This window comes from Capricornis sumatraensis, chromosome 7 (assembly GCF_032405125.1).
Source record: "Capricornis sumatraensis isolate serow.1 chromosome 7, serow.2, whole genome shotgun sequence".
NCBI lineage: Eukaryota > Metazoa > Chordata > Mammalia > Artiodactyla > Bovidae > Capricornis > Capricornis sumatraensis.
Genome location: NC_091075.1, coordinates 75,318,048 through 75,330,111, shown reverse-complemented (window position 1 = coordinate 75,330,111; position 12,064 = coordinate 75,318,048). Strand labels below are relative to the sequence as shown.

Sequence of the window (12,064 nt, the reverse complement as noted above, 5' to 3'; positions counted from 1 at the left end):
AAAATCCTCAAAGAATTCTGAATATCAAGACCAGAGACATATTACTTTAACCACTGAATCAAATTAATATTTAAAACCATTATTTAAAACCATTTTTAAGTAACTGCTTCAAAATCTGCACTAGTATAAACCATTTCTGCCAGCTACCTGGGGAAGGGAAGGGAAAAAGAGGCCTATTGAATTTATCTGCCTTTATAAAATTCATTTGAGAAAAATACTAAGATACCTAATTTTCTCTAATAGTGGCAAAATGGGGACTCTCAGGGGAAAAAAAGCAAACAGGTGAAAACCAGCCGCTCCAGATCGGTAACGTCTAGGGTCTTTTTTTAAAAAGAGTAGGAGTTAGCCTAGATTCCACATGGTTTGCAGAGTGCCAATCCGTTGTCATGAAGCATAAAAAAATAAAAGGGTGGTTTTGATGCTGAGACAACAGCTTAGTAACTGTGTGGTGGCAGTGGGCTCACAAGTAAGAGAAGCAACTCAGATGTAAAGTGTCAAAAAAAATTAGATAGTATGGTCTAACTCAAGATTTGCTTAATTATAAGAGGAAAGGAAAACTACCTATTTGAGAATATAAATCCATCTTTCTAATTACAAAGGTTAATAGCAATAAACATCAACCTAACTCTTAAAGATGGCCTGGGATGGAAATAAACATTGCCTCGTGTATTCTTTGAAATATATTTTTAAACCTATCGTTATCACAAGCCTTAAAATATTTATACTGTGTCTCAACAATTCTGCTTCTAGAAATTTATGCTAAATGTATATATATGGAGAGGTTAGGGGCAAATTTTATTGTTTTGTGAATCTTTATATAATATTTTCCAAAGTTTATATAATGAACACATATTAATAGTTTGCCTTTTTAAATGAGGGGAGGAAAGTAGAAGTATTCACTAGTGGCCTCAAGCCAAGGAAACTGAGTTTTTTCTTCATCTTTCTAAATCTCATGACATGCACAGGGATACGTACCAAGTCTTGTTTTAAGAGAACAATTACAGCTTGTACTTGACAGGCATTTTTGGTCTCAGGCCTTTTAGTAAATCATTTGATGAACAAACCCTTAGCCCTCTGAACAAAGTAATGGTATTGGCTTTGGACTTGTTATTTTCTATTGATGAGGCTGTTAGAGGAAGAGCTCCAGGAGTTGGGCTCTTACACAAGGTCCCAAGTATCAAACCTAAGATGGTGACAGTTTGTCAAAATGGCATAAGGCAAACAAGGCCCAACACTGACAAGCAGAATTTACAAGGGTATGAGTGAATGATGGTAGCCAGTGGCAAGAAAGTATGAGTTTATATTCCCCAAGCATGCAAAAAAATATATTAATTTTAAATATACAAGCTTAGAGGAAGGAATAAAAGAGAATGTATACTCTATGTAAGTATTTAGGAGAGAGTAATATGGAAACTGCTAGGCTTAATCCAGTTAGAAATTCTGATGTATACCCTGTGCAATTCTAGAAATATTGGCCACTTCCAAGTTGATGATTCAGTGCAGAGAACTCAGACTGTTCCCCCGCCTCCCTGCTTTTTTTGCAGGTAAAAAGGGGTCACTATGGAGTTCAAAGAACAGAACTCTTGCCTGGTGACCGAGACAACCTGGCCATTCAGACTCGGGGTGGTCCAGAAAAGCATGAAGTTACTGGCTGGGTGCTGGTGAGTACCAAGAGCTGACAAATATTTCACTCTTAGAATTAAACACAGCAAACCTGGTGAAGGCGCCTAATGTGCTGCCAGGCTCAGAGTATTTGCATGCTCTTCCACATCTCTTTAGAACAGTCTTACCACAGAGCGGCTGTTTCTTCCAGAGGAAACATAAAAAAAAAAAAAAAAGCAGCTGGAATTTATTAGGATGTTTTGGAAACAACCAAATAAATGAGAACCAATTTTTGCCCCCTAGGAGTTCAAAGCAAAAGGGAACTAAATGACCCAAGCATTATTTTAATCAGTTATTAGTTTATTTTACTTGACCTTTGATAACCATGGACATGCAAGGCTACTGTCCCTAGTTCTTAGATCACATACCCTATACCAAGGTCTCCCTTAAACAAGGATATGTGCACCTATCCTGTTTTTAACCTATGCAGTGTGATCTAAAGTTGTCCATGGCTTTTTCTCATAGCAGGATCCTCCTGGCAGAGCATTTGATAGCTACATAATTACTCCTAGCACAGGGCTAGTACTATTTCTAGCAGTATCTTTGCCATGAACCCTCTTGGTCATGTTAGGAAACTTATGAAATGACTTAATTGAGGCCACTGGAAAAAGATGACCACCACAGAGAAACTGGAGATCTTTTTTTCTTTCACAGGTATCTCCTCTTAGTAAGGAAGATGCTGGAGAATATGAGTGCCATGCATCCAATTCCCAAGGACAGGCTTCAGCATCAGCAAAAATTACAGTGGTTGATGCCTTACATGAAATACCAGTGAAAAAAGGTAGGTAATAAATCTCATAAGCATTTAAAAATGACTAGTGTTTTTGTTTGGGCTTCCCTATGGCTCAGGCAGTAAAAAATCTGCCTGCAATGTGGGAGACCTGGGTTCGATCTCCAGGTTGGGAAGATCCCCTGGAGAAGGGAATGGCAACCCATTCCAGTATTCTTTTTTTTTTTCCATTCCAGTATTCTTGCCTGGAGAACCTCATGGACAGAGGAGCCTGGTGGGCTACAGTCCATGTGGTCGCAAAAGAGTCAGATACAACTGAGCGGCTAACATTTGTTTACTTAGTGCTTCTGTTTAATAAAGCACAGAACCAAGTATAAAAGTATCAGACAGCTCTTAATGAAATTCTGTTGATGTTAGGAATCCACAAGGGAATGGCATTAAGTATGTAATCAAAATTTAGAGTGCATGGCTCCAAAAGAACATTCAGTGGTTGATGGAATGTTATTATTATGACTTAGATGCTTTCACTCTATCTTACATGTAAGAGTCAAAACTCAAACCTGATTAGAATGGTTTATATTTCCCATAACTTTCTATCTATCTTCACTGCATTTTCCTTGATGTTGTGACTATTATATTAAATTCCCATTTAAAAGGAAATGATTTGTAGACAATTCTGGTCCTTCACTTTGAGCTTTTATAAGAAAAAACCTGAAAGAGTATATTGGCAGGTATGCAATTCTGTTCTGCCTCTATCCACTTCACTGTCAAAATCTTCCTCTTAAGCACCCATCCTGGTGGTATGAGAGTCATGCTACTTTCCATTTATATAGTTCTCTTAGACTGATGTCTGAACTGGTTTTTTCTTAAGCTAAAAATAAAAACAAAATTTATTGTGAGCATTTGTAAAAACCATTCTATTGTGTGGACCACTCAGCTGTGGTATGAAAGGAAGAAATATGAAGTAAAGATGTGTTTGGTCAGATTCTTTTCAGCCAAGATGTGTAAAGCCAAATGATGGAACAAAGAGCAGTAGTTCGGAGGCATGAGTTTGAGCCTCAGCTCTGCCACTGATTATTCCACTTTCAATTCTGAATAAGAACTAGAATACTTTCAATTCTGAATAAGAACTGGAAGACGAAGGAAAGTTCCTTAGTCTCTCCCTAGCTTATCTTGCTCATCTATGAAATGTGCTTCTCCCACTTCCATAATAAGGTCCCTCTCTTGATGGACCAGTACAACAAAATCACCTTCCACATCTAAAAATCATATACAGGTAGTTCACATTCAAAGAGCACTCCCACTGCCCACCATATCAATTTATCCTCAAACATTCTTTATCCCCACATTTTAACATCTTCATTTATTTGGAAACACTACACTACCTCAAAATTAGAAAATAAAACCATATCCATATGTGTAACTAATTTTTATCTTTTTTTTTTTAAACAGGTGAAGGTGCTGAGCTGTAAACCTGCAGAATATATTAGTCTGCATAGCTAAAAGTAGTCATGGGTAACTACAGCCTCCTGTTCTTGCCTAGTAACCAGTTTCTTTTCATCCAATCCACTAACACTTTAGCTATATTCACTGATTTTACACAGTGAAATACGAAATTAAGATAACACACCAAGACTATCTACAAAAATTTATTGTCTATTTACAGAAGAAAAGCATGCATATCATTAAACAAAACAAATAAAATGTGTTTTCTCACAGCGCAGTACATTTTTGTTGTTTAAAAAAAATTTTTTTTTAAGCTGTATCACAGAAACAAGACACGAAGATTTTTTAAAAGAGCTAAACACTCATCATTCGAGGTGCAATACTCATGGACATGAGTTCCTGAAACAACAGTTTGCACGCATAAGGCATTCGAACCAAAGAGATCTGGGGAAGGAGAAAAAAGAGGTAATTAGCAAAGCTGTATTGAAGCAACCCCACTTCCCTACCCCAGGAAAAGCCACAGACTTGGTACTAGAGGTGATGAACAGATGAGTGGGCTGCTAGCACTCATCCTATCACCTTGGCCTATGGTGGCTCTTTCTCCTAACAGGCTTTGGTGTTTTACCCTTTCTGTCAGACTTGATATATATTCACCCTTCTCAATGAAAAGGTTTTTAAAAAAAAAAAACACTCATTGTTTAAAATTCCTTGTACAAGACCTTATTATTTCCAAAAAATGAACAGCTAGAGAAATTACCATGCTAAAACTTAAATTAGTTTTTAGAAAAACAGAATTGATATCTTTTTCTTCATTTAAAACCAGGAATCTTATAGAAAAATGCTACCAAAATTGTGAAAACACCAATCTGTTCACCACACTAAATCTGCCTGGATGATGAGGCAAATATGGTTATATCCTGAATATCTATCCTGAATGTCTGTACATACCTGGGTTTTATTTCGGCAGCCCCTGCATTCGTATGTATGGGTCCTGGTGTTCGCAATTGCCATTATTCCACAAAGATTGCAAACGTGAACCTGATACGGATCTGACGCCTCAAACAACCTCTCCCTTAAAAACTGGGCTGCTCCATGCGCGATCTGACAGTCTCGTTCCATCTCTCCAAAACGCAAGCCACCATCACTATTATGGGAAGAAACAAAAGGCTATTTTGTACTGATTTTCTATTATCAATACCACTTTGACTAATGGCAAGTATAAAAAGTAACATTAGTAAAAAATGAGAACTAGACTCCAATTTTTCTACTCTTGTATTCTGTCAACATGGTTAGGAGGCTAAGAAGGCTACCAACTATTTGGTGTGCACTAGAAGGTCCCCAAACAGAGTAAACCCATTAGTTTCTTAAGTATAGTAAATATACTTTTTCAAATAAACACAATGACATACAGAATAAAATCTTGTAACATTATCATTTAACTTATTTGAATTCATCTGTATGCTAAAAATTTAATAATAAAAGTTAATCTAAATAAAGTAGCTTCTCCATGAATGAGACTCCCAAGCAATCAAACCTGAAACAATAAATGCACATTGGCACAACTAAAGGAAAGAAGAGGTGAAATCAGTAACAGGTTTCCCCAGCTTAGTAAGTGAAACGAAATGCATTGTTCTGATGGCCAGGCAAGTAGATGGTGATGGCTTCCTTAATATTCTTCTATATAAAAGATAAAGAATGGTTTCATGGGAATACATATACACACACACACACACATATATATATTAATAAAATACATATGATTAAAGAGCTTCTAATGATATTACCAAAAACAAAACACTTGGTCAGCTTTAGAGGATTCTAAGTAACTGACTCATCATTTTGAAAACTGGTAAATAAAAGGAAAGAAGTGAGCATTTATCATGTCTTTTACTATATGAAAACTATGTCACCAGGTAACCAGATGATGAAACAAAATTTCTCTCTATGGAAGTATTCCAGCTAATAAATGAAGGAATGATAAAATTAGAATCTCATCAGTCTGCAATCCCTATTTAATTAAAGGTTTTAGGTACTGAACATTAATAGCTACTAAAGTCACAAAAGAAAAACAACCAGATATGGAAAGTATACAATTTTGAATAGTGCCTTTTAAGTATTACTATTAAAGAACACAAACCCTTCACCTCATCAAGGCTCTAAATCCAATTAGCTATTTACAAGAAATAGGCACACAGAGCCCAGGAATGCAATCAACAAAAATCCAGACTGTGAGAGGGAATTCCCTGGCAGTCCAGTGGTTAGGACTCGGCGCTTTCATTGTTGGTGCCCAGGTTCAACCTCTGGTTGCAGAACTAAGATCCCACAATTCAAAAAACCCAATCTGTGAGAAACCCTCCATGACAAACAATCCAACAAATAAAGTGCAAGGAAAAAAAGTTAAAGGGTAACCGATAGATTAAGAAAAAAAACTTGAGACATATCAATCAACTACAAACCATGGGCCTTATTTGTATCCTAATTGAAACCAACAAATGTTTTTTAAAAACTATGCAACTGTCAAGAAAATCTAAAGACTAGATATTTAATAATATTAAGGAGGTACTGTGATTGCTTTTATAACTTTCCTATCTTCTAAAGCAGGAGTTCTGAGAGTGTGGTCTGTGGACTCTTAAGGGTAAAAACTGTTTTTATAATAATACTAATGACACATTTGCTTCTTTCACTGTGTTAACATTTGCACTGACAGTTGCCAAAGTAACTGAATAAACTGCTGGCACCCGAACACATCAGGTGGGTAGAACCATACTTTACTAGCAATCATATTCGCCAGTGTATCTGAAAGGTGAGAAAACCAGTTTTATATAAAGTATGTCATTATTGAAGCAATAAAAAAAATGATTAGTTTTATTTAACTTTGACTCCTGAGTACATAGTTTTTAACAGTCTGATAAAGAGTTCTCATAAGGTACTTTAGTTGTATATTAAAGATGGTGGTCTTGAAGTAAAGTGCTTGCACAATTCTGAAGTAGTCACTTTTATCATGAAATATCTTTTATACTTGAAAAAACAGCTGACACCAATCATGTTAATTTGTCAACAATAGCACCAACTATGTTAATTCAGCCTTAAGATATTTGGCAGACATTTTTTTCACTCAAGGAAAACAATTTTAAAGATTTGTTGTAAATGATTAAAAATCAGTGTTTCAATCTAAGAGGAGAATTTTAGAAAAAGAAAACCTCTACCCAACACTCTGAGCTTGATAACTTCCCAATACTTAAAAACTTTCTGATGACATGGTGGTGATATTCACAAATGTGAAATTTGTCTTTTGATATAATGAAATGTGTCAACATGTAAAAATCTACACAACTCAATGAAAATATTTTCCAAATAACCAATTATGAGACTACGAAACTACATAAGTATAAAAGATACACTCAAAGCATAAGACAGGCCAATGGATTTCAATATAAAAGATTCATTTAAGTGGTTCCAGATTCTACATCACAACTAACCTTTCAGAAAGGACAACTTGTCACTCTAGTGCAGCATCAAAAAAAAACATCCAGTCACCTGAAAGTTACTGTAATATTCTTCCCTTTCAACCATAAATCTGTGTGAGGTCACATAGTTAATTATAAAAGATAAAATCCTGCAATGGATTAAATCCAGAAGCAAACACAAGAATCAAGAATCCAGCTATCTTCTCACGAACCAGTTCATTAAGAAGATTTGCAAAAAGATAAACCAATGTCACTTATCACTAAATTTATCTGGAAAATACTTTTCACTTAAAATGTTATTTATGTTAATGTATAATGAATTTGTTACTGTTATTTTTTAAACCAAGTAATAAATATTTTAAACCTTTCTCGGTTTTAATTTCTAACATGATAAATATCAAAAGATACCAACTCCCACACAAAAGCCTTTTAGGATCCTGGAATCAAGAAATATTAGAACCATTCTTTTATATAAGATCAATGATGCAGCTCTCTTACCGAGATCTACCCTCCATCGGCTGTCTATTAAGAATCTGAATAGGTCCCCGAGCACGAGAATGAATCTTATCATCCACCATATGCTTCAAACGCTGGTAGTAAGTGGGGCCAATAAAAATCTGTGATGTGATTTTTCGACCAGTGAATCCATTGTATAAAACCTGAAACAAGCAGATTTTTAAATACAGACTTAAAAATTAATAAACAAGTTCAAAGAATGTATGTACATATACTATACAATTCCATTTCTATACAAATCAAAACAGACTAAAATAATCAATGCTGTAAAAGGAGTAATTACCTTGGGGTGGGGGTATGAAGGTAGTGACTGGAAGGAGACACAAGAGAGCATCAGGCATAAAAGGATTCTGATAATTTTCTTTTCAAGATCTGGGTGCCAGTCACACCTGTGTTCACTTGGTAAAAATTTATCAACCTGAACATTTATGGTTTATGTATATATTTGAAGTATGTGGTATACTTCAATGAAAGACTTATTTTTTTAAGGATGAAATAACACACATGCAAAAAAAGAATATACTTAACAAATTACCAATGTAAACACAAACATACCTCATTTCCTCTGAGATGGTAGCCATAATCAGATAAAAGGTTAGAAATCTTCTGCACATTAACAGCATCATTGAATGGAGTGGCATCACCAATTTCACCCTTGTTAGCTGATACCTTTAAAAAGAAAAGTAATGTTTAAAAGGTTGCTTCCTTCTGTCTCTCTTTAGAAGTCTATGTTAATACAAATATAGTCAGTTTAAAAAAAAACAAAACCTTTTTAAGAAAGGGAAGATTGGGGTCATGGAATTGGGATCACCATGGTAAGGAGCATTCTAGCTCACTTCTACTCCTGGCTTCTGGATATCTTTGAATATGTCCTGTTAACACTGTCACTGACTCCCCTACTTGGGTGTTGCAAGAATTGAATTAAAATTGTGCAAGAATGCAAAAAAAAGGGAGATTTTGAACTTAAGATTACAAATTAACTTAAATATCTGTTATGGAAAGCTATAACATCATAAGGTTCATTTTATTAGCATCTTACATAAAATAGAACAAACTACCTATTAAGTCTTCAAATAGGAAGCTCTCTGTGAGACCACATACAAAAAGAATGAGACTCTCAAATATTTCCTATGACTCAAGGAAGATGACATTTTAATCCTTAAAACCAAGCCATCCATGTGTTAAGCTGTAGCTGCTGCTGCTGCTAAGTCGCTTCAGTCATGTCTGACTCTCTGCGACCCCATAGACGGCAGCCCACCAGGCTCCTCTGTCCCTGGGATTCTCCAGGCAAGAATACTGGAGTGGGTTGCTATTTCCTTCTCCAATGCATAAAAGCTGTAGCTACTCTACCTTAATAAGATCCTTAAAAATAGAAAACCTCCACTGAAAGACACATGCATAGCTAATATTACAGCTATAAAACCATTAGGTTCACAATGAACTAACCACCACTTATAGAAAAGAACCAGTCAAAAGAATAACCACATATTCAAAGACTGGATATAGTAAATTTTGCAAGAATTTTTAGTCATAACTTTGCAAATTTTTGCGAACAGACAGACAGACATAATCAAACCAATTTAAAAGCAGGAAAGTAGTGTCACACTGGCTTTTTCCACAGTACCCTGACTCAGAATGAGAGAAATCACCCAACACTTTGGAAGAAACATCAATTTGAGACCTATATCTGTAAAGAAAATCTCTTACCTTCCCTTGAAGACATTCAATCAAGTGACCAATGGTCATACGAGAGGGGATGGCATGGGGATTTATGATGATATCGGGGGTGATACCTTCACAGGTGAAAGGCATATCCTATAAAGGAATTTTTTAAAAGACACTTGAAAAATTTAAATCTCTTAGCTACAGAACTAGAACTGATTCCCTTTCATCTGAACTTTGCTATGTCCTAAACTCTGTTCAACATAGTATGCATGCTAAGTTGCTTCAGTCGTGTCTGACTCTTTACGACTCTATGGACTGTAGCCTGCCAGGCTCCTCTGTCCATGGGATTCTCCAAGCAAGAATACTAAAGTGGGTTGCCATGCCCTCCTCCAGGGGATCTTCCCAACCCAGGGATCAAACCTGCAGTTCTTATGTCTCCTGCACTGGCAGGCAGGTTTTTTACCACTAGCGCCTGGGAAGCCCTCAGCATAGATGTTCACCTACTTGTTCGGCACTACAATTCAAAGTCAAGCCTTTACTGCCTCTAGGCTCTTAAGTTAAAGCAAATTTTAATAAAACGATCAATAGAACTGTGAGTCAGAGGTGATGAAAGATACCTACCTCCTGTCTATACTGAATACCACAAGTACCCTTTTGACCATGTCGACTAGCAAATTTGTCTCCAATCTGTGGAATTCTAACAGAGCGTACCTGAATTCACATAAAAATAAGTTAGTTAGGTCATTCTGGTTTACTTTATATAAACAACAATATGACAAAGCTATACTTACCCTTATTTTACAAAATTTATATCCTTCTTGGTTGAGAGTTACCATAACCTGATCCACAATGCCAGTCTCACTAGTCCTGAGAAAAGTGCTACAGTCTCTCTTTGTATAGCGTCTATTAGTGCCCTCCAATTCATCTTCATTTTCAGGCAAGGTGACTGTTTTGCCTATAATAACATCATCTCCTGACACACGAACTCCAGGAGCTATCAAACCATCATCATCCAGCTTGTCATAAATAGCATGTCTCATACCTGAGAAGAAAGAGAATTTTCTGAAATGGTAATACCATAAAGAAAAGTATTTAAAATGTCACATACTCCCTCTCTCAAAAAGATTAAAAAGCAAATATATACATCAGTTTTAACCAGAGAGAAGTTCATAGGAATATCTAACACATTACAGTAACATGCCCTTATTCCAAACATTACAAACGATTCTGAACTTTAAAAAAAGGCATTGGACTGAGTACTGGAAAATCAAGATTCTCCATTTGCTAAGTGACTTTGGATAAATGTGTTGCCATCTTTTGCTCCCTATATTACATGAGAAAAAGTTATCTATGTCCTCTATACAAAATCTCCCACAGAATACTTGAAATCTAAACTGTAACCTTAACTCCACTAAAAATCAGTTCACTACTACATAGAAGCACCCAGAGGAAATGTGAGTACAAAAACGTTTTACTTCATGCAATACTATTAGAAGCCAAAATTGTAGCAGATATTCCCCCAGGACATCCCATCCATCCCAAAAGCTGTATATAGCTTATAAATGTCTGTAAAAATAGTAACTAGAAAATAAATCTGAGTTTTTCAAAAGAAACAAAGTTGCAGACATTCTCTCATTATTTATCTGCTATATATATACATATACTGTGGCCAGACAAACACTATGGTCACATCAGAATGTGAAGAGGGGAGGAAGTTCCCATGAAAATACATAAACTAAGGGACAGGACACGGTACAAGTGAGAATGAGGCTGAGTGTGTCCCATGCAATTATATGGCCTCTCTACTTTCCTAAATCCTTTCCTCAATGCAGGACCTAGCAGAATAGAAGGACTATAGCAAGCCCACTCCAGGTGTAAAGACTTCTGGCAAATATATCTATTTCCTTAAATATAAGCTCTAAGAATGACCAGCAAACGTACTCCCACACTGCATAAAGAAGGGTGGGAAGACAAAACCCAGAAAAACTAATCAGGAGTTAACTTTGAATTCCATAATTTCACTGTCAGTATCACTTACCCTGGCAAGTTTCACGTGTAGGCTTCTCAAAAACTTCTTCTTGATCAAACCCTTTTTTAGATTCCTGTTCTTTGTATGATCGATAGAAAACAGACCTAAAAATACATGGTTCTAAAGTGAACTTTATTTTCCTTTAATAATACAACTTAGAACACACCAATAATTTTTACTTAGTTGATATCTGGTAATTTTAACCACAGCAATTAAACTATGAATCTAGGACAGGAGTTAACTGTATGAGGGTCAAACTTAAGTCCTAAGAGCTATTACACAGGTCACCCATGTAACATTTGATCCTTAACACAGCTTGAACTGTGAGAACAGGAATACTAAGTCCAACCCTCGACCTAAAATAAGAATCCCTCCCATAACAACCCTCAGAGATGGTCACCCAGGATCTGACCCAGTATTTCTACTGAGAAATTTATGATATTAAGCTGTAATGTCCAACTCTGGTCTGATATTCTCTGACAACTATACAGAAAAAAAATCTATCCTCTCTTCTAAATTCTCAGTTTTTTAACCAATTTTCACATGCCA

At 35.9% G+C, this 12,064-nt stretch overlaps 2 protein-coding genes across 2 annotated transcripts in view; one reads left to right on the top strand and one right to left on the bottom strand.

Annotated features, from left to right (window-relative positions):
* The window catches only part of IGFBP7 (insulin like growth factor binding protein 7), an 81,240-nt gene extending 77,107 nt beyond the window's left edge, over nt 1-4,133 (top strand). The window contains exons 3-5 of the mRNA XM_068975323.1: nt 1,545-1,661; nt 2,317-2,443; nt 3,845-4,133. Coding sequence (XP_068831424.1) covers nt 1,545-1,661; nt 2,317-2,443; nt 3,845-3,864 — 264 coding nt within the window. The 3' untranslated portion in view covers nt 3,865-4,133. The remainder of the gene's footprint in view (nt 1-1,544; nt 1,662-2,316; nt 2,444-3,844) is intronic.
* The window catches only part of POLR2B (RNA polymerase II subunit B), a 49,489-nt gene continuing 41,273 nt past the window's right edge, over nt 3,849-12,064 (bottom strand). Inside the window, exons 18-25 of the mRNA XM_068975321.1 lie at nt 11,525-11,619; nt 10,278-10,528; nt 10,108-10,197; nt 9,529-9,636; nt 8,377-8,490; nt 7,804-7,964; nt 4,787-4,982; nt 3,849-4,282 (exon numbers count right to left, since the gene is read on the bottom strand). Of these exons, the coding sequence (XP_068831422.1) occupies nt 4,193-4,282; nt 4,787-4,982; nt 7,804-7,964; nt 8,377-8,490; nt 9,529-9,636; nt 10,108-10,197; nt 10,278-10,528; nt 11,525-11,619 (1,105 nt within the window). The 3' untranslated portion in view covers nt 3,849-4,192. The remainder of the gene's footprint in view (nt 4,283-4,786; nt 4,983-7,803; nt 7,965-8,376; nt 8,491-9,528; nt 9,637-10,107; nt 10,198-10,277; nt 10,529-11,524; nt 11,620-12,064) is intronic.